Raw genomic sequence first — 23,154 nt, forward strand, 5'->3', positions numbered from 1 at the left:
TAAACAAAACAGGTGGTGAACAAATTCACAAGGAAAATGCACTAAGTGATTAGTAGTTGGCCATGCATACAACTGATGTTTCTAATGCTAGTGGCTGATTTGATTCCTTCATGAAATTAACTGTTTCCCTCATGTTAACATAATCCAGGCCACCCTGGGTATCTGTGTGGTATGGACAAACATACAATACCCTGAATATATCAGCTCAAAGCCAGATGATTGTCACTTACACATCTGTCAAGTAACAGAGGATATTGAAAATTGTGTATGTGTGTATAGATACATATATCTATATGTACACTATATCTATATGTACTACATATATCTATATGTGTGTACTATATGTACACACACACACACATAGGTAGAGTTGTGGTGGTGGTGTTCTGAAGCCAATGGTACAGCAGTGTGTGACAGTAGATACAACAACACAGACACAAAAAAGGTATTCCACTCACTCAGCTGACAACTTCCTTGAATTTCTTTGGGACAGAAATGTCATATGAGGACCCATGAGTTGGCACTCATTCCAAGGGGAACAGATCTATCCCCACTTTTAAGCATGGGGGTGGTTGGAGAATCTCAGAAGAACTGTTTTAGCACAACCCAGCAGACAGGTTGGCGGTCACTGTGAGTCTCCTGACATCCTGGTAAAGGTCTCCTACTAAAGCATGACTTAGTTAAGGATTGACTGAAAGGTACAGAGACTTGAGGACCTTACAAGAGATAGGAGTGCCGAGTTTATATTGCTTTATGCATATCTCAGCTTGTCTTGGATGCAAAACCATAAGTTCACAGACTATTAGAGCTGGGATAGATCATCTACTCCAGACACATCACCTGACCACTAAAAATGTGGCAGCCCAGAGAAGTAAAGCAATTTGATAAAGGGAGAGCAATGGTGGAAGAGTCAGATTAGAAAGCAGGGTTAAGCAGTGTATTAACCCTCGCTCAGGAGTGCCAATGTGAGCATCTGACCAAATTTTTCAGCAAGGAAATGAGATAACATAAAATAAACATGTTAATCCAAAAAATTCCCATATGTGTTAAAAAACAAAACATCAGCTCTCTTCTGAGGGCTCTCTCTCTCTCTCTCTCTCACACACACACACACACACACACTTTTGGTGGATAGGGACAGCTTGCTATATAAAGACGGAACCCACATTCTCAGAAAGACACAGAGCATGTGTTAATCTAGGTTTTTGTGGGAAGTGTGGGCAACTGGCTTATTTTCTAGAACAATAGGTGGTTCTGAAATCAGAAGATCATCTTCCCCAAAGGAGGAGCTCTGGTCTGTGTTCACAAAGTTGGGGATGTCAAACTTCATGAGCCTATTGAGCTCTTCCTCTGGCTGCCTGCTGCTTTGGATGGCTTCCCGGAGTTGGAACCCGCTGTCGATGGCTGTGGTCTGGTGACAGGCTTTGGCCCTGCCCAAGTGTTCCACTTCATTGATGTAGCAGTGAAAGAGAGACCTCGACTCATCATTGCCCTGGCGAGAAAACACCTTGTCTGGCTCCAGAGGTTTCCCAAAGTCTGACACAAAGCTGTTCATTCTGAATCTTTTCTCTGAAGACTCTGCATTGCTGTATAGAAAATGAAAATAAAAGATTGCTTATGCTGTAGTTCATTCACCTGCAGGATCATGGTTTTCTATGTGTAGGACATGCCAGCGTATTTCCACCAACTACCTACTTATGTCCCTTTAAGGACACACACACAAACATCAGAAATGACAAACATCTCTTTTGAACATATACAAATAAACCCAAGACGAAAGCCTCAAGATGAAAAGTCCCTGGACCACCTCGAAGACAAACAGCTCACTGGGGAATCCCCTAATATACCAGTGTATCCCATGGGATTATTTAATCTCCACATCAGACTTAGTTGAAGTGCTTCTTAGAATACAAATCCCTGAATCAGATTCTCAGGATCTCTGCAGATATGTGAAGTAAAGTATTTCACAGAATCCCCAAGGATCATCACTGTACTAAAGTTTTGAGCCACGAGCCTACATCATGCTGCCTGAACAACAATACTCCCTGATAGGGAGCATTTAACATTTGTCAAAACACAATAATATCCATTTATCTCACTTGATTCTCAAAACTGACCAACGTGGTCACTTAGGACAAGAATTGTTATACCCATTTTGCAAATGGGTATAAACTAAGGTAAGGAGCTATCAAATTGACCACTTGAGGTGTATAACTAGTTAGTGATATGAGTGCAAGTAAAACTCAAATGCCTGATTCCTGATTTCATTTAGTGTGGAAGAAATTAGTAGTCAATGGTCATGCAGTGAGTAAATAAATAAATTAAATAACTCTCAATTAGTCCCACAAGTCTGTGAAAGAAAGAGCATACACTAAAATCCCTGATATTATTCTCCTTTATCACTATCCTTTCCAAATATAAAATGACTCTGGAAGGATATGTCACACATTTTCAAATCCAGAACAGAATGAATGAAAATCAGCCTCTGGCATCTGTGTTTAATAGGTATGTCATCTTCTCAGAGATACTAGTTCTTAAATGCTTCCTTCCCATCCCCAAACTCAAGAAAAAGTGCTTATGATCAAATTCTTACAGGGCATGGAAGCATGGATCCTATTTACAGGTCTGGAAAATCTCATATCTATCACTAACCTCCAAATTATCAAGAACCACCTAAATTTCAGATTGTCAGCAAACCTGGAAGCTTTGCAATCCAGCAGCTGAGGTATTTTTATATAGCTCCACCTGCTAATATGATTGCCTAGGTAACATCAAGCAAGGAATTTTACCCAGAAGCCTGTGAGTGATGGTGGTTGTTTTTTTTATTTGTTTGTTGGATTGTTTTGTTAGTAACAAGCCTGGTTAACAAATTCAATTGCCTGCTAAACTAAACAAATGTGTCACATCCACTGTGGTCCACAAATGTGGACCACATCCACTGTTTCCTGTACTTAGAATTCACTTTAGACTATGAGTGCATGCTTTAATGCAAATTTAAGTTGTCTTCTTTGTCTTTCTATAAATGACTGTTCCTTCAATTGTCACTTCCTTGGGTTTAAAAGATGTTTGAGAAAGGGGATGAGTGTGCCAGTCAGTGTTTAATAAGCTAAAATGTCATCCAGGACAGAGGGGCTTAAAGCATTTAGAAAGTGTGTAATTAAGACTGCCGAGGCCCACACTATTTCCAGATTCAGGGGCCAAGCAGCTCTGAGAAATACTTTTCTGCCTGACCAGGGCACTAGCTGAGCATTTGAGTAGACCCAGAAGCCCACTGTGCAAAGCAGCCCTTCCTTATACAAGCAATTCTCAAAACTAAGAACTGGCCCACAAGCCATCCTTGCTGAAGGACCACAATGCCCCCGTGGCCACACATGCCCTCCAGCGTTGTCTCAAGGATTTCATGTTGTCACAACAGTGCAATGTGTCTGATTCCTCCCCTGAGAACAGAGAAAAGTTCACCTCTATACCTTTAGTGTGGCAAGTATTAAATAATCAATACATCTTCCTTCTCTTTTTTTCATTAACTGATAAACTAGAGGAGGTATTAGTTTCCTCTCATCTGCAAATTCACCTTCTATGGTTTCAGTTACCTGTGATCTGAAAATATTGATGGAAATTTCCGGAAATAAACAATCCATAAGTTGTAAAATGTCATCTAAGTAGCATGATGAAGTCTCACACAGCCCTGCTCTGAAGGACATGATCATTCCTTTGTCCAGTGTGTCCATGCTGTGAATACTACCTGTGCTGAGGCAGCTGAAGAAGAGCGAGGGAGAACACACACTTCCAAATGACTTTCATTACAGTATAGTGTTATAATTGTTCTATTTTACTATTATTGTTGTTAATCTATGCTTTTATAAATAAAACTCTATTGTAGGTATGTATGTATAGGAAAAACAGTACACACAGCATTCAGTATTATCCAAAATTTAGTGAAATCCATACCCCACAGATAAGGAGACTACTGTATGTAGAAAAACTCTGATCATGGACACCACTTGGTTCAATTCAGTTACTATTCACTATTCAATTCAGTTATACACCATCTCTGGGTAAAATTTACCCACTATCTCAAGTATCCATTAAAATTCAATGAGTTTTTATTAATGAATACACACGTGTAAACACTACCCCAATCAAGACATAGAATGTTTATTTCCTTTATCTAGAAATTTTCCTTACATTCAATTTACACCCTTTTAGGTAACAATATTCTGATTTCTACTCTATTGATTAATTTTGTCGCCTATTTTTGAACTTCATATAAATGGAATAATAGAATGTATAGTCTTTTGTGCCTGAATTCCTTTGCTCAATGTAATGTTTCTAAGATCCATTCAGGTTGCATGTGACAACAATCTGTGCTTTGTCCTGCTGAGAGTATTCTACTGCATAAAAATACTACCATCTGTTTATGCATTCTCCACTAAAGGGCATTTAGGTAATTTCCAGCTTGAAGCAGTTGTGAATAAAGCCATCATGCATGCTATTGGAAAGTATCTTCAAGAATATATGTTTTTATTGCTCTTGAATAAATACCTAAGAGTAGAATTACTGAGCCACATAGTAGATGCATGCTTAACTTTACAAAAACTACAGTTTTTTAAAGTAGTTGTTACATTTTAGATTCCCACTGCAATGTATAAAATTACCATTGTTCTCCATTCCTGCCAACTCTTGACGTTGTTAGTCTTTTTAATGTTAGTCATTCTAAAGGAAATGAAATGATATCTCATTGTAATTGAAACATGCATGTCTCTGATGTATGATAAAACCAACTGATTTCTGATGTGTCTGCACATATCTTTTGCCCACATATCTTTTGGATTTTTTTTTATTATTGACTTGTAAAAGTTTTGTAATATATTCTGAATACAAATTCTTTGTTAGATATACACACTGAAAACATTTTCTCTTAATCTGTGACTTTGCATTTTCATTTTCTCAAAGGGTTCTTTTGAAGAGTTCTAAATTTCAACTAAGTGCAGTTTATCAATTTCTTTTTTATATTTAGTGCTTTTATATCTTCTCTAAGAACTAACTGCCTATCCTAAAGTCACAAGGATGTTCTATGTTTTCTACAACTGTGCTGTGCAATACAGTATCCACTACCTATGTGACTAATTAAAATTAAATACAACTCAAAATTTAGTTCCTCAGTCATATTATTCACACTGCAGCTACTCAATGTTTACAAGTGGCCACTGACCTCCTAACTGGACAGCACTGAAAACACTCTCATCACTGTAGAAAGTTCTATTAGCATGGTTCTAGGATCTTTTACTTTGGGGACATAAACCATGATGAAATCAGGGTCAAGATTCATCTTTTCCCCTTGTACTAATACATTGTGCCTGCACCTGTTTATCCAGTAGTTTAAAAATATTTTCCTTTCAATTGACCTTATACAAAAATCATTTTATTTCTACATGCTATTAACAAACACAAGAAAATGAAAAAAATTCCATTCACAATGGCATTAAAAAATAGAACACTTAGGAATGAATTTAACAAAATATGTTCACGACCTGTACATTGAAAATTTCAAAACTTTACAAAGGTATATTAGAGAACATCTAAGTGTATGGGGAGACCATGCTTGAGAATTGAAAAGTTTTAGGTAGAAAATCATTTAAGTATGGATGTAAGCTAAATCAGTTGCCTTCTTTCAACAGCTGAAAACTCTTCCATTTTGATCTGTTTGTGTTCATTTTTAAAAACCTCTCTATGATTACTTTTTATATTTTGTCCATATTTTATAATTGGTATCTTCAAGATTATTCTACAAGCGCTTCTGCCATTACTAGAACTGGGACCCATATGCCTAATTCCTCTTGGCCCTTCATGAATGATCTATGGTGTCATCTCCTGTGGGAAGCCTTCCCTGATTCTCCCAATCTAGGTTAGTCTGTTTCTCTGCATCTTCTCACTCTGTATTACACTCATTTCTTTACTTTTCTGTCACCCTTATTAAGTTCGTGAATTCTTGAGGGCAGGCACTGTGTTTCTTACTTATGTTGCAAGTACCCAGGACAACAATAGGCATATAGTAATTACTCTATACACTTTTGTTAAATGAATAACTGAATGCATCAGTCATGAAGATATCTTAAAAGTTAATCAATGCTTGCCTTGGAAGGACACCTCTTCTACAGTTTCTATGGGGTTGGAAATAAATTCAAGGGCATGCACAGGTTTAAAAACAGTAGCAGATGAGCCTATGTGGAGATGGTTGACTCCAACTGTGCACTCCAGAGCCCATGATATGAATAAGAATAAGAAATGTGGAGACACTGACTGAATTAGCAATTGATATCATGTTATAACTACAATTAAGAAAAGAATATGAAGTATTGCCAAAAGTGATCTATAGATTCAAAGCAACCCTCATCAAAACATCAATGACATTCTTCACAGAACTAGAAAAAAAGAGTCTTAAAATTTATGTGGAAGAACAAAAGACACAGCATAGTCAAAGCCATCCTGAGCAATAAGAGCAATGTTGGAACCATTGTAATATAGTCTCAAATTATACTACAGAACTATAGTAACAAAAACAGCATGGTATTGGCATAAAAACAGACATGAAGTCCAATGCAACAGATGATACAGAGACAAATACACATATATAAAATCATCGATCCATCACAGAGGTGCCAAAAACATACACTGGAGAAAAGATAGACTTTTTAACAATGGTGCTGGGAAAACTGGATAGCTTTAAGTAGAAGAATGAAACTAGATCTCCCTCACCCTGAAAAACAACTCTAAGTGGTCAAAGACCTAGCAATTAGACCAGAAATATTGCAACTATTAGAAGAAAACATACAGTCAACACTCCCAACATCACGGTACAGACATCAACTTCCTTAATAAAACTCCTAAAGCTCAAGAAATAAAACCAAGAATCAATAAGTGGGAGGGTATCAAATTAAACAACTTTTGTACAGCAGAGAAAATAATTAAAAGCATGAATAGAGCAATAACAGAATGAGAGAAGAACTTTGACAGCTATTCTTCCAATGGGGGACTAATGTCCAGAATATATAAAGAATTTAAAAAGTGGCAGAAAATCAAATAACCCAGTCAATAAATGGGCAATTGATCTAAACAGTCACTTCTCAAAAGAAGAAATACAAATGGTCACTAGATACATGGAAAGTGTTCAACTTGCTCAGCAATCAGGGAAATGCAAACAAAAACTATACCGAGATTTCATCTGTCCAGTTAGAATGGCAATCATCAAGTATACAAATAACAATTGGTTAGGATGTCGGGAAAAAGGTACAGTTACACATTCTTGGTGGAACTACAAAAATTAGTATAACTACTTTGGAAAGCAGTATGTTTATTCCTCAAAAAACTCGGAATGGAACCACCATATGACCCAGCTATCCTAATCCTTAGTATTTATCCAATAGAACTAATGTCAGCATACTACACTGATGCATGTGTATCAGTGTTTATAGTAGCATAATTCTCAATAGGCAAGTTATGGAACAATCCCAGATGCCCATTAACAGATAAATGGAAAAAGAAAATGTGATACACACACACACACATACCCACACACACACACATATATGCAATGGACTTTTAATCAACAATAAGGAAGAATGAAAATATGTTATTTGCTAGTAAATGAATGGAACTGGAGAATATTATTCTAAGAGAAATAAGCTACACTCAGAAAGTCAAGGGTCAAATATTCTCTCTCATTTGTGGAAACTAAAGAGAAAAAAGGGGGATCTCAGGAAAATAGAAAGTAGATCAACAGAGTAGAGAAAAGAGATAGGATAAGTAGGGCATAGGGAAGTTATGGAGAATTAAATCTACCAAATTATGTTAGATCCATGTATAAATATGCCAAAATGAATCTTGCATTTGCATCTAATTATAATGCACTAATTAAAATAATAATATAATATAATAATAATAGAAGGGAGATCAGCAGAGTAGAGCAAGCAAATTAGTGGGAAAAAAGAGGGAAGGGAAAAGAGAAGTACTGGGAAAGGAGATTGATCGAATTACATTAAGTGCATGTGTAAATACACCATAATAAATTCCACTATTTTTCATAATAAAAAGAAAAGTATATGAACAATATTTCTCAGAAAATTTAGACTAAGAATGTCAATAACTTTACTTTTGCTAGGTTCATACCCATTCTATATTGTGTCATCGTGAAATTAAGATCTAGCAACTATGTTCACAGGAAGTTCTGTGTCTTCCTAAGGTTTAAAAACCACTGCTGTTTATTTCAATGGAAACCTGAACCCATTTTTCTCACTGTTTTGTTTTGTGAATTTGTACTCCTCATGTTCAATTTGTACTTAACTTACTGACTGCAAGATCACTGAGCTACCCCAAGCAGAACAAAGACTGTTCACACTGCCTGACTCTTGACCTTTTCTTCTCACCATGGGCTGCACTATGTATTCTCTGCACATGTAGAATTTTCTGAATCTGAACAGAGAGTAACTCACAGGAAGATCCATCCAGTCCTCCAATGTCCACAAAATGATTGCCATGATGCCCCATGGCCCACTTTCCCACACACTAAGTTTCATTGACTCCCAATCTCTTTGGCTGATATTTCCGACCTCCCACTCTTGTATCACCTTCCAGTGTCTTCTTGTACCAGTCTCTAGCCAACCCTAAAGTCCAGTCACATGGGACCTGACTGCCCTGGGTGTGCCTCTGCTTATGCTTACGCTATCCTTCTACCTAATAGGCCAGTCCATTCCTTAAATTCCTTCTTCACAGCTGAACTCCAAAAGCCACTGCCACACATGGAGAGTCTGATTTCTCAACAGGAAGGAATCTGTCCATCCTCTGTGTTCCTACCATGCTTTCCTTACCTTCTCTCACAGGATGTCTCCTTTTCTGTCTTGAGTCAGAGCTATGTATATGATCTTTTCTCTCCTATATAGTGATATGCATATTATGCTCATCTTTGTATTCCTCAAAGGACCTTGCAGTACTTAGACTTCAATGAGTGTTTTAGGAAAGATCGTGAATTCAAAAGCTATGTAGGTTTGCCCAAAGCCCTGACTTCTATGAAAAGCACAGCAACCCCTCAGTTTGTCTTTCTGTGATGGAAATACCAGTAAAGTCAGGAGAATAGACTACTCCTACTCCCCATCTGCAGAGGTACAACCCAGGTAATGTTCTGAGTTATTCCCCTATGGATTGACCAGATTTATAAAGGTGTTAATGGATGAAGTGCTTGCTGCTAATGCTAAGCCTTTGCATTTTGAGGACTGTCCCCATCCACTCATGAAAAGCAAATACAAATCAGTCTTGGGGCATCTGGTATTTCCAGCAGTCACTTCTAGGGGACTTTTAAAGACATACAAGTAAAAGAACTACTAGGAGTAACACTTTCTTTGAGAAATAATAATAACTATCAACCTTTAAGGGGCCAAAGCCTGTATTTAGTGCTTTAGGCTATGTCATAAGCCCTAAGAAAAAACATGCTGAATAAACTGTTGTGTAGAAAGGCCTTTTGGTTGCTTTCATGGAGTGCTAACTTACCAGGGAGAAGTCAGTCTATATGGAACAGGGAAGATTCTACCACCTTAGAACTACCCTTGGCACAGCATGAGTAAGCTGTAACTGTGCACTCAGTAAATACCTCTTGGGGGAATTAAAAGTAACTTCCAAACAAAGATTTACAGATTGAACCAGGTATATAGTTATCAGACTTTCTACCTGTTCACAGTGGTAGACATCTTGGGATGACAGGATTTCCCAGGAAACCACTCACTACACATGCACTTTACCAGCCAGTCTGAGGGCCAAGGCCATTGTCAAAGATTTTGACCACTGACATTTTCCTTCCATTAGCTCTAGTTGAATACAACCATCCTTTAAGGGAGTACTGTATTCAAGTAAATGACAACTTGAGATAAAATCTGATTCCCATTTTTACGAGGTCAGGAGCAATCCTGTTCTCACCCCTAAATGAAAAACACCCACACCTGGATGAGGGGCACTTGCAAAGGCTACAAAAGGAGGGGATTTGAGATATGCAATGGTTGAGACTTGATAAATTTTTAAGAATTCCAAAATATTCCATATCAAAATGTAATCCAGGCCTTTCCCATCACTCTCTACCTGGCAGATTTATGATAATGGAGCTATAATGCTCTAACAAGACAGCATTCAGAGTTCAGAGTAAATGACTCCTCAGCCGAAAAGCAGGCAAACTGGTTCTTTATCCTCTCTGGTCCATAAAGAATCCAGATAAGAGCTTAAGAGCTTTTTTTCTTCTTCTTCACTCTGAGATCTCCTTTCCTCATGGTCCCAGATACCTGATTCTCTTCTCTTTAGATCACACAACAAGACCACCCTTACAGGGGCAGTCAGGTGTGTGGCTAATTTCAACCAATGATGAGCAGCGAGAGGAAGGGGTGTGTGCCACCTGCAGGCCAAAGAACAGCAACCCAGGAGGCTGAGGGTGGAGATGTTACAGCGGTAGGTGGAGAAGCTTCTATCTGCTCCTTTCCAACCCTGGCAGCCAAGTGGTTTGAGGAAGAATAAACCTTGGTTGTGTTATATTATGATTACAGGAGCTGCCACTCTCTCATAACCTAGCCTGGCCCATTACACATTCCCTCCCAATGCCTTATCTTACACTGCCTCAAACTCTGTGCAGAAGCATTTAAAGTGTGGCCCTGAGGGCTGATCCATCATTTTTTTTTTTAAGTAAAAAAAAGTTTCTCTTTGGTCTTGTTATAAGCATGGAGAATTACAGGGAGCCCCGTTCTGTGACTATCTCTCAGAACTGCAACTGAAAAGAAATCATCTAGTGGGAAAACTGAACTTCCAACTGAAAGTGTGAAAAATGCAAGACTTAACTACCCAGAGTTCACTTACAGAAGTGGACTGGTCAGGCTTCTCCAGAAAAACCGAACCAACTAGATGTATGTCTACAAAGAGATTTACTTCAAGGAAGTGACTCATGTGATTATGGAGGCTGGCTAGTCTAAACCTGCAGAGTAGGCCAGCAGGCTGGAATCCCTGCAAAGAGCAGCAGTTTCCAGTTTGATGGAAGTTTCTTGTTTGGAGAGATCAGCCTCTTTCTGTTAAGGCCTTCAACTGGGTAGATGAGGTACATGCATATTATGGATGGTAACCTGCTTAACTGAGAACGTACTGATTTAGATTTTAACCTCATCTAAAAAATACTTTCGCAGAACTATCTAGAATATACACATAAAATTAATCCCCACAGAAAGTCAAATTCTATCCGTGTAAAGTCATCTCCCTCCTATGTCACACTAGTCCATCTCAATAATCCTGCAAAAATCCATCTGTCCCTCTGAGGAGAAGAAAGATAATAAGGTATTGCTATTCCCTGACCACTCTGTAAGATGTGCCCTAACCCGAGTTTGTTCTGTTTTTCTTATAACTCTTGCAAACCACACCCTATTTTCAAATTCCCTGGACCAATACAATAAAAAGTCAATGCAGATATTTTTGAAGATATAGAGAAAAGGGAAAGTTTGTGTCTTTCTGATAAGAGGTTCTCAGCCATATGTCTTCTTATACTTCAACAAAATGGTATTTTCCTTTCATTTAAAACATTTGTGTGTAAAGGATTTTTCCAACCCCTGCTGTCTGGGGATAGCTGAGAGTTAGGCAGAATTGTTCCCTTTGCCCTGGCATTTGTTTTAGTTCTGGTGCAGTTTGAAGAAATAAACAACTTGCCAAAGACTGTGTGACAAGACACAATCATGCAAGAGTGCAGCTGCTGGGCAGTGAGAAATAGAGACACCAAATACAAACATGTCAGAATTTGTGTGAAATTTCTTCCATTCACTCTCCCAGGTCTTCCTCTACTCTCTTCATCATCCTTCTCTGTGCTCTGCGAAACTGGCCTCTGAAGAAGCCTCTCGCTATTGGTTGTGTTCAGTCAACAAAGAGCAATGGCAAGAATGCAAAGGAGGGGGCAGAGGCCACAAGCCAGGAGGAAAGTGGTATCCCGCCTCATAGTACCTGGTCCAGGTAGCAAGTCCTTAGACTGCTACTTCCTCCATCCCCTGGTAGCAACCCCAGTGTGGTACTAGATTCTGCTTCTTTAGGTCCCTCCAGAGTGTAACAGACATCACAGACTTACTCTTGGTGTGGGGCACCTGTCTTGGTCAGCAAGGTCAGCACGAAAAACATGAAAATCACAAAGACTGCAAGGCCAACCCAAAATCCAATCACGATGGAATCTGCAAGATAGTTAACACTGGGATTAGTATTTCACAGGAGTTTAAAACATAAACAGTTGAGGAATACAAGCTTTACAGAGATGCCTCAGTCCATGAAACATGACAGGAAGTCAACAATCTTATTGCAGAACACAAAAGAGAAAGAAGCTGTGGCCTCCAGGTTTCTATCTTGGATAATGTGAAGACTTAGGCCTCTGGATGCTCAGTTTCCACATCTCAGTGAAGAACCCAGGACAAAAGATAAATCATCTAGATTCTACTTTACTGTCTTGAATTAGAAAATACATGTGTTTGCAGAGATTGCTATACAGAGTTTAAAATGAATGGATTCCAGGCCACCCAATTGTGTTTTCACATATATTCATGCTAGAATAATTCAGGTCCCCATCGTTTCTTGCAAAGAACAACATCCAGACTCCTGAGTGTTCTCCCTGCTTTCTGTCTTCACAAGTGCTTCATCTCTGTACAATCTGCTTCAGCACAGCTCTGACGATCCAGCTCTTTTAGAAAGGACCTTCAACAAAAGTAGACCCAGCCCACTCTTCCAGATTGAGCTTCCCTGTGTAGAGCACTTCATACCATGTCTGGCATTGGACAAGGTATCTATCCTACAGGTGCTGGCTACCATTGGAATTCTCATCCTTTTTCCCAGGTTACCCCAATTAAATCCTATTTTCTTTCCAATCAGGCTAAGACACATTGTGCCACTTTATTTACCTTAGCTTTTGGCCACAGCTGCTCACATCCACACCTATAGAGTTTGTTACCACTACCTATGGAACAACTTTTGCCTCCCTGGAGCTGATGAAAGTCTACCTATCCTTTAAAGTCCACTCTTGATGTCACCTGCTTCGTAAAGCCTCAACTTACTTCCCTACCTGATGGGCTTTCTGCCTCCTTTGAAGCCCAGAATATGTTTTATTGTTCTCTAATACATTGTTCTCTAAACAGGCCTTTCCTTGTTTCTATCTTGAATCATAGTCACAAATAGAGACAGTCCCTGACTCAGAATTTTTCAACTTCATGATGATGTGAAAGCACTATGAACTCAGCACTAGGATCTATTGAATTTTGATCTTTTCCCAGGCTAGCAATATCTGTATTATACTCTCTCACCTACAATATTTTCAATTTATGGTGGGTTAATCAGGATGTAACCACATCATAAGTCAAAGAACATCTGTACATATTTTGGGGACACAGTGATTAGACCAGATTGTCTACAGAGCTTGGCACATACACACTAGGGTCTCAAATCTGAAAAGCAACAGAGTTGAGTCATGCTGCATTTTCTTTTTCTTTATTCCTTTCTTTTTTTGGTACTAGAGATTGAACCCAGGGATGCTTAAACACTGAGTCACATCCCCAGCCTTCTTTTTATTTTTTATTTTTATTTATTTATTTATTTTTTGAGACAGGGTCTTGCTAAGTTGCTTAGGGCTTCACTAAGTTGCTGAAGCTGGCTTTGAACTTGTGATCCTTCGACCTCAGCCTCCCGAGTTGCTGGGATTACAAGCATGCACCACCATGTCTGGGTCATTCTGCATTTTATGATCTATACTAAGGAGTTTACCTGTGTGGGAATAGAGTGAGAATGATTAGCATTTTTTAAAAAAAATTATTGGAGTTATATGTTAAATACTAAAATACAATGAATCATTCTAATTATGTACATTTAGCATTTCTTCTAAAGTGAAACAAATCAGATTAACAATTTACTCCACAGAATTCACACCTTCCTTCTACATTTCTACTGCCTAGATGTTAACCAAGTTTCTTTAGCACTCTAGATACAAACAAATATATTATTCCTAGAGTCCTAACTGTAAGTGCCACAGAAATAACAATTTCTTTAGACTTTGCCTTTTGATATAATGGAAATGAGGCGTAGAACAGGACATCAGGACAAGTACCAAAAACACATGTACTCCATGTACTCAAGGGCAATAACATAGAACAATAAAATCTTGGTTGTCTGGGCATGAATTGTGTAGAAGTACCATACAGATAATGTTTCTATACTGTGTACTTTATCAACTGCTGCAAAGAAAAAGAAAATTCTAAAATTATACACCAATGTTATATTGAAGCTCTCAATTTATAATTTAGTCTTGTCTTGGTGATTGACATTTCTCAAATCCGTCACTAAGAAGATATATCCACTGGTGCACCATTTCACACTGCTGCGAATGGTGCACTAATCTCCAGCAGGCTTCCATTTCCCTAAGCCAAGGGAGAGGTGGAGAAGCAGGTGCATTTAACCTGGTCCAGTCTCTCCCTATCCCTCCCCTCTGTGCCCCAGGGAACCAATCAAAAAGCAGCACTGGGACAAGGGGGGCCCTCAAAGTTCTCAGAGAAGTCAGAGGGTACGGCAGGGGTTTGCAGAGTGGGGAAAAGGAGGGTCATGGTTAAATTTTGGGAATTTCTGTAATTCAATAGCCTTTGCAAATATTTCCATAATAATGTGACATCCACGTTTCCCTAGACAGAATTTTTGAAGTACCTCTGCTTATTCACATTCCCCTTCAAACAAAATTCTGCTTCTTCAAATTATTTCCACTAATTTCCCTCACCCTCAATCTCTGCCACATGACCCAGTCCCAGGACATTATCTCACCCCGACCTCCTTACAAAGAACACTGGAGATCCTCCTCTTATCCCAGGAACACCCAAATTCTCTTACTCTATTTCAGTGCCAAGTTTCAGGCAAGGTGCTGGTCTTTCACAAAGCACCTTCCTATTAAGAAGTCAGAACAAAGGTGTACCTAGAGTGGGGGGTCCAATGAGGTCAGGTGGCTAAGGAAATCAGCAGATGCATTCTCAGGGGTCCTACCAAAGCCAAATTGCCACACCCTGTGCTGTCTATAGACACTGAGCTACCAGGAGATTAACTGCTGTTAGAGGCCAGAACAAACTGCCTAGGAGAATTCCAAATGGTATGTGTCATTATAAAATATTTCCCTTTATTCACAATGAATCCCACATATAATACATTAATAATAATAATAATAATGATAATAATAATGGAAAAGAGATCAGTAGAGTACAGCAGCAGATGGGGAAAGGAAGAGGGGAGGGAAAGGGAAGGAGAATGAGATTGCTCAAATTATGTTATGTGCATGTACAAATATGGCATAATGAATCCCACTATTATGTATAATTATAATATTCCAATTAAAAATTAAAAATAAGTAAAATAAAATACCTCCTCTTAACCTCACCTTTAACAAATGGAATGAAACAAGAGAACTGAAAGCTGACATGATTTTTTTCTCCACCCTTTGGTGAGATTACAGCAATCACCCCATCCCACTGTCTCCTTTTCCCACCTCCTTGGAATAATTATGATCTTTCCATTTCGTGGCTCTATGAAAAGTAAGGGTTAATATACTATTTCAAAGAGGGGTTCAGGACATCAAAGCCAGCACTTCCCTCATACACTTCTGGTTCCTAAGGAGTTAGGGTCAGTTTTGGGATGAATTCCAGACAAGGAGCCAACAGAGGTGTGCTCACATTTATCCCAATGACACATTTTTTCCTAAGCCTTTGCAAGTGTGAGCTCTGCATCTCACCCTGAAGACCTGACTTCCTGCTGACTCATTCATGAGTGTATCTGCCATTATCTGCAAGTTGGAATATGGTGAAAAAATGTATAGAATTTTCCTACCACTGATGGCTCAGAATTAAAGAGTACCATTCGGTTTTCAGCAAGGTGGATTTGTGAAGACATAGGTTTCTACTCATTGGTTCATAGGATTTTGCTTCTGCCTCTCTAACAATACACTGTTTCACCCAAACCTTTCATCAATGATCCATTTCTCTCCCTCTCTTTAGAGCAAGCTCATGAGAGATCTGTCTGTGTGTTATGTTTTTGTACTGTTTCCCATTCTTCTATTCTCATTTTTCTCTTGAACTGACCCCATCAGCCTTTCGCTCCTACCACTGCACTAAAACTGCTTTTAAAATCATTGCCAGTAGCTTCTACGTTGTAAATCCAATGGCTGTGCCTCAGCCCTCCACCAGCGTGACCTAATGGCAGCATCTGATAGAGACCATTATCTCAGCCTTGAAAAACCCTTTCTTCAGTTAGCTTCCAGCAAACCACAACGGCCCAGTTTTCATCTCTTTCTGCACATTCTTCTCAGGTTCTTTTGCTACTTCCTTCTCAACTTCCCAACTTCTAAACATTAGTGAACCCTGGAGGTTGGCTCTCGGATCTCATCAGTTTTCTTTCATTTTTTTTCTTTTTCTTTTGGTACCAGCAGGGGCACTTAACCACTGAGCCACATCCCCAGTCTTTTTTTATATTTTATTTAGAGACAGGGTCTCACGGATTTGCTTAGGAAATTGCTAAATGGCTGAGGTTCTTTTTGAACTCAAAATCCTCTTGCCTCAGCCTCCCGAGCCACTGAGATTACAGGTGTGTACCTCCCTGCCTGGTCCCCATCAGTTTTCTATCCACTTAACCACTCTATCACCCAGTTCCTTTGCTTTGAATATCATTTTTTATGCTGATGATTACTAAATTTACACCTTCACCTCACATTTCTCCCTGGATGTCTTCTTGGATGTCTTGTAGGTGTCTTAATTTAACAGGTCCAACCCTCAAATCCTGAAGTTGCTCTTTGAAACCTGTAACTGCCTTACTCTCCCCTGTCTCAGTTAAGGGCAATTCCATCCTGCCACTTACTCTGATCACAAATCTTTATAGCATTCTTGACTCTCTTACACTCATTGGCAATCCACTGACAAATTCTATCAGATCTATCTTCTTCAAATATCCAGAATTTATGCATTTCTCACCAGTATACTGCCTGCACCCTGGTCAAGTCACCAGCGCCAGCTGTCTAGACTATGGCAATAGCCTCTTGACTGATCCCTGCTTCTAATCTCATCCCTTTTGCTCCCTGGTTGCAGAGTGAGTCTATTGAAACCTAAGCCAGATGCCATTCCTCTGCTTCAGACCCTCAAATGATTTCTCAGAGTAAAAGCCAAAGTTCTTAGCATGACCACTTAGGTCCATGCCCTGGTCCCCCTCACCTCTCAGACTCTGTCTCCTGCTGTGCTCCCTCTTTTGTACTCCCCTGGCATCATACTGGCCACCTCATTGTTTCTTGTATATTCCAGTTCACTCCGGCCATGGAGACTTTTCTGGAAAGTTCTTCCTTCAGATGTTTCATAGTTCAGTCTCACACTTCCTTCAAGTCTTCTCAAATCTCTCCTTCTTGCTAGGATCTTCCACACTATCTTACACTACCTCCACACTTCACATACCTTTCTCCATTCTTGTCCTTTTTTTGTCACCATCCAATAGTTTAGGTTATCTATTGTTTGTCTCTCTCACTTGACTGGGAGCTCTGTAAGAGGAGGTATTTTTGTCCCTTTTCAGTTCCCTCTTATATCCCTCTTGTATAGTGCTATATATAATACATGCTCAGTACATGCTGAAGAGATTAAAGAACAGATTTCCACTTTGCTGACACATGCCCATGTCAGATACATGCCCACCTCTGATTCATTGTAAGGTTTAACACCAGATTCAAAACTCAGGGCAGGTGAGCTGGGGGTGTAGCTCAGTAGTAGAGCACTTGCCCAGCATGTGCAAGGCCTTGGGTTCCATCCCTAGCACTGCAAAAATAAACAAACAGAACAAACAATAACAACAACAAAACCTGAGAGCAAAAGGAGACTTCACAATGACCTTTAGAGATTGTTGCTCAGAAGAAAGTTTCTTTGAAAGTAGGAATCTTAATGCAGTAAGCAAATGAACTTAGTCTAACTAAAGATGTACCTATTTGCAAAGCAAGGTATAGGTAGAGGAAATGAAGATAACTGTTAAGGTCATTCTTAGCCTTAAAAAGTGCTTTTCCTTGAAATGTTCCCCTTCTGTTCTTTTTACCTAACTAGTTTTATATTTTGTTCAGCAAAACAATGTGTCACACTTGAAGGTCAGAATCATAACTTCTTAAAGGGGAAGCTACTGTATGTAGCAGTGCATACATTCCAATAGTTGACTGAATCTTCTCCCTGTCCTATACATCTGGGGGAGGGTTTATTTTCCATTCTTCTCTCTGTCTCATGCGTTCAGGTTTTTGACATTAACAGTCTTTACTTTAATTAGATCTCTTACATCTCAGAAGAGTAAGGACTCACTTGGGCATTCTTGTATTTTCATGATGTGAATGTTGAAACAAAAACAATCCTCATTAATGGTATAGTTAATAAAGTAAGCATGTAATGTGTCAGAGCTCTGCCTACATTTTACAGGACATTTTTCAAGCTATAAACATTTCTAGAATGAAAAGACTATGCTCAAAAAAGATTTTAAGTTGTCTCTGGAAATGTGCCAACCAAAATTATAGCAGCAGGCCTGTCATCTGTGCCCCATGGACTAAGAGAAAGAGGAGCAAACTGACACAAAAATAAAGTTCAGGTAGAAGTTCACATCATAGGGAACTATGTGGCAATTTGTCCAGTCATTTAGATTTCTACTATAATACCTAACAATTAAGTGTCCTTATCTAAAGGTTTATCCCAGAAAAACAACAGATTAAAGAATCTACATGAATCTTTGAAGGTGGTTTCACGCAGAGACCATAAGAGTCATCATCAGATAATTAATGTCAGCATATCCTAAGGGGTTTGTGTACTTCCCTGTCCCATAAATACTGAACAAATGTCAATAAAGAAATGAGTGAAAGTACTGAATTATTTCTAGGGGAAATGTATATATGATTTAGTTAATGATATTTGCTTGAGGAAGAAAGATAAAAAGACCTCCTTGCATTAAATGGGAATAGCAAATGGGTGTGAGCAATCACAAATGCCAAAATAGGTGAGAGGGGAAATGGTCAGGAAATAAGTGAGCAAGGACAACATTTCTTTTGCTACATTTGCATCTCTGATTCTAATCTCTCTTATGTTTCCTAGTGTGTCCCATGAGTCTGGACCAGTTAAGAACCTAAAATTCTTGCAGTGCTATGCAACCTGAAGCAACTGAGCATCCCAGGGATATTTATGAAGCTACCCAACAGGACCTGGGAGTGGGCAGCAGTTCCTACCTATTATGCCAACTCCATTTAACAAAACAGGATGCTTCACACTGACTAGTCAGCACTGGTTATGGTGGGAGTTGACTAGTAAACTTTCACAGAATTACCTTTCCTTACTTTGTGCTGGCTGGATCATTAATTGCCCCAATAACATGAAACACAGCTCATACCTGCAGCATTAAGCTGGGAATGATGGCAGGCTATTCTCGCCTGTCATTATGAACACACATAGACTGCTCTCCACAGATCCAAAACACCAACTGGGTTTAAAGGATGCCCTTGACTATTTACGAAAGAAAATTCTTCAACTAATATTTCCAGATTCTATTTTTGCACACACTTTTTGTTAGTTCAAAAATTCATAGTTTAGGGGAGCTGGCATAGAAAATACCAAAACAAACAAACAAATAAACAAACAAAAGAAACTCAGTCTGAGATTGACACTGATTCACATTCTCCAATTAAGGGAATATTTTAAGTCCTTCATGAATCAGAATCTCCATGACCTGCATGTCATACCATCCCTGAGCAATCAGCCCATGTGTGGAAGGGTATTTGTGAAGTTTTAGAAGTAGGAGACAGAGTTCCACAAGACAGAATGTTCAGGAAAAGTAATGAATGGGGATTTCACAGGTTAAGACAAATATATATTTGCATACAAGGGGGAATTGCATAAGACTTACATTTGTGAGCCTTCAGTCCTTCAAAAGAAACTGGTCCAATCTCATAATACTCATATTCCCAGGTGTAATCAGAATTAGATGCAGATTGCTGGGAGGTTCTGTTAGAAATTAACCTCTGGGCAGACATCTCCACACTGCACAAATGAAGAAAGGCAAGTGGAGAACTCGTTAATGCACTCACAACTGCACAGTTACCCTAATTACTCTTGACCACACTCAGGAGTTCAGGGGTAAAAGGCTCAAGGAAGTCCTACCCAGTTAGTTACGCAAAGGTTCTCACAGGCTGCCTATACCTCCTACCATGAGGATATATTTCCTCTTAATTCTTCAATAGTCTAGAATATACTTGAAATCAGACACTATGTCTTTTTTTGTGTGTGAACTTGACTGGCATGTAACTAATGTTCAATAACTTTATGTAGGAAAAAGAGGCAGGAGCGAGAGTATATGAAGATCTGAGCTTACAACTTCAGCCCCCCACCTATGCCAGCATGAGTATGTAAAGAGCCTACAGAAGATAAACAAAACCAGTGTCCCAAATAAACTAGCTCAGTGTGTCTCTATTGAGCACCTACTATGCAGCAAGAAAGATGCACAGTCTAATGAAATGGAGTGAAAAGGTGTAGCAAGGAGAAATGGACCACAAAATTTGCACAATAGGGTAAGACCGCCAGTGGAGGGCTCCCTCTTATCCATTGCTCACTCCTAAGGTTTGCCAAATTTCCAGAATATTCCAAATATCTTCCTTGTTAACTGTGATTATTTGGGACTAGAAAATTTGACTTCTTTGAAACATGTTGAACTGGGTATCCAGGACTCCAAAAGTGACAAGTTAACACTACATGTGTCTAAGTACTGTGTTTGAATAGCTGCTGTGTGCAAGAATGTCCATTGTAGGGTGGGCAGATATGCCTGAGACAGACACCAGGACCCACAGACCTTCCTTTACAATGGGGAAAGAGACAAATGGACAAATAACAGTAATGTAAGGGAAAATCTGAATGAAACCAAGATTCATTGAACAGTGATCCACCCTGCAAGAGCTCACCATGGGTCAGTTACCCACGGCCCTCTTTAGGCACAACCCCCAAGACAGGTAAGGCAAAATCATCTCCACCCTGATCCCTTCTTCCCCAATCCCAGACCTGGAACCTACATAATAAAAAGATTCTAATCATTCAACATCATATTGTTCAAAGGACCGGGAGCTCTGGTCCTAAGATGCATGACTGTCAGGAATTTGAGCATGACTCGAAGGCCTCAGCCAAACAAATCCCTCCTCTGAAGGTAGAAAATAATGTGTTCTCGTTTGGAAAAGACAGTCACACAAATTACAAGGAAAGCTGACCTTTACTTTAGGTAAGCAATCAGTTGCCTTTTCAATATGAGCACAAAAATATGGTTTCCTCTTGGCCTTTTAAAATATTTGAACAAGAAGTTATTTCCCTCAGTGATGAAATAAATTTCCTCAGGAAATGAAAATTAACAATGCAAACCTAAGAAGCACTGTCCTCATTTATGGGTTCTTCCTCTAGCAGAGAACTGTGAGACAAAAGGAGAAGTAGCTCTTCAGTTGTACAGTTCAGAGATAAATAGTGAAGTAGGATAACACTTCAAAGGAAAGTGTTAACAATCTCATGCTATATAGGAAAAGGCACAGGATTTAAAGCCGGAAGACCAGGTTCTTCATCTTTGCTCTGCTTCCATTTGCTACATCAATGGACAAATCTCACTCAGCCACATTTTCCTCATCTGCAAAACTGACCATGACTATCTAAAAACACTGTTGTCAGGAAGTGGCTGTGGCCATGGCCACTAAGAGACACCATCCTTGCCCACTAGGCCCACTCCTCAGTCTCCTAAGTAATTTTTCTGTTTCCACTCTTACCAATCCCTGGAATCCATTCTCCACTCCTCAGCAAGTGATATGCTATTTTAAAAAGATAAATTGTCCTTGTCACTCTTTTGTTTGCTACTTTTAATGGCTTCTCATGACCCTATGGACAAAGTCCAAAATCCTAAAATGTCATAACATGGTCTCCTCTTACTTTGAGTCATTCTTCCTCATATCTTATCAAATTATAATGCTTTCATTGTAGTTTATCAAGTACCTCATGTTTTCTGCCACCTGTACACAGGCTGTTCCTGTAAGGAGAACTTAGATGCTACCTTTCACTTGAGCCTGAAAATGTAAAAAACTTGATATCTCTAATCTTCATCTCGCATCTGCCTCATTGCTGAGTCAGTCACCTTGGATTCTAGGAATAATAGGTCTGATGATAAACATCTTGTGATAAGTCAAAACTACCACCCAGGAAATAGCAACTTTCTAATCACAGACAAGACCCTGCCTTACCAACCCTGAAATAATGATTGACCAGACCAGTCAGACCAAGACTGCTTGACTGTGCATACTTCTGGTCCCCACCCCGCTGCACCTGTATATACAATCTGGAGCTCATGTTGGTATTTCCAAAAGGAGCCAAAGGAGGACTAAAACTCTAATCTCCGTGTCTTCCCAGTATAGCTCTTTTTCCTGCTCTTTACCATTACTTTTTCTTTTTTTTTTTTTTTTTTTTGGGGGGGGGTAGGTGGCCAGAGCTGATTTGTTGGGACCCCAGAATTGGACTCAGGCCTAGGATGCTGATAACATTCCCTCTGGCCTGAGTGTTCATCATATCACCTCCACTGTAATTCTTTCCTCTTTCTTGCACACTCTCATCATTTAGATCAGGGCTGGAAAAGTGGCCCACTATTTGTGATCTTGTGCAGCCTATGAGGGAAGAAAGTTTGTATTTCTAAATGATTGAAAAAATTGGAAGGATAATATCTGTGACATAGAAAATTATATGAAATTCAAATATCAGTGTCCATAAATAAAGTTTTATTATAACACAGCCACCTGTTTGTTTTTGTATGTTCTATGGCTTCTTCAGCATTACAACAACAGAGGAAAGTAGTTGCAACTGAGATGCTATATACCCAAAAGCCTAAAATATTTACCTTCTGGTTTTCATAGAACAATATTGCCAACTTCTGCAATAGAGCCATAAAAATAAGTACCTTTGCTTGGTTTTTGACTAGGAAAATAAGATGGTAATAATACCTACTTCATGGGATTTGGGATTACTGTAAAGATTAATTACAATGTTGAATGAAAAGCAAATAACCAAGACTCAGGTTAAGATTAAT

General features: G+C 39.1%; 1 protein-coding gene across 2 annotated transcripts in view; it reads right to left on the reverse strand.

Moving 5' to 3' along the window:
- Positions 1-322: 322 nt before the first annotated feature.
- MRAP2 (melanocortin 2 receptor accessory protein 2) overlaps positions 323-23,154 on the reverse strand; it is a 38,890-nt gene continuing 16,058 nt past the window's right edge. Inside the window, exons 2-4 of one of the 2 annotated variants that reach the window (XM_079148061.1) lie at positions 19,963-20,096; positions 12,128-12,227; positions 323-1,586 (exon numbers count right to left, since the gene is read on the reverse strand). In XM_079148061.1, coding sequence (XP_079004187.1) covers positions 1,193-1,586; positions 12,128-12,227; positions 19,963-20,089 — 621 coding nt within the window. In that variant the 5' untranslated portion in view covers positions 20,090-20,096 and the 3' untranslated portion in view covers positions 323-1,192. Of the gene's footprint in view, positions 1,587-12,006; positions 12,228-19,962; positions 20,097-23,154 lie in introns of those variants that run through there. The other variant, XM_079148060.1, reaches the window with a different exon arrangement.

Source organism: Sciurus vulgaris, assembly GCF_902686455.1.
Source record: "Sciurus vulgaris genome assembly, chromosome: 7".
NCBI classification, from domain to species: Eukaryota; Metazoa; Chordata; class Mammalia; order Rodentia; family Sciuridae; genus Sciurus; species Sciurus vulgaris.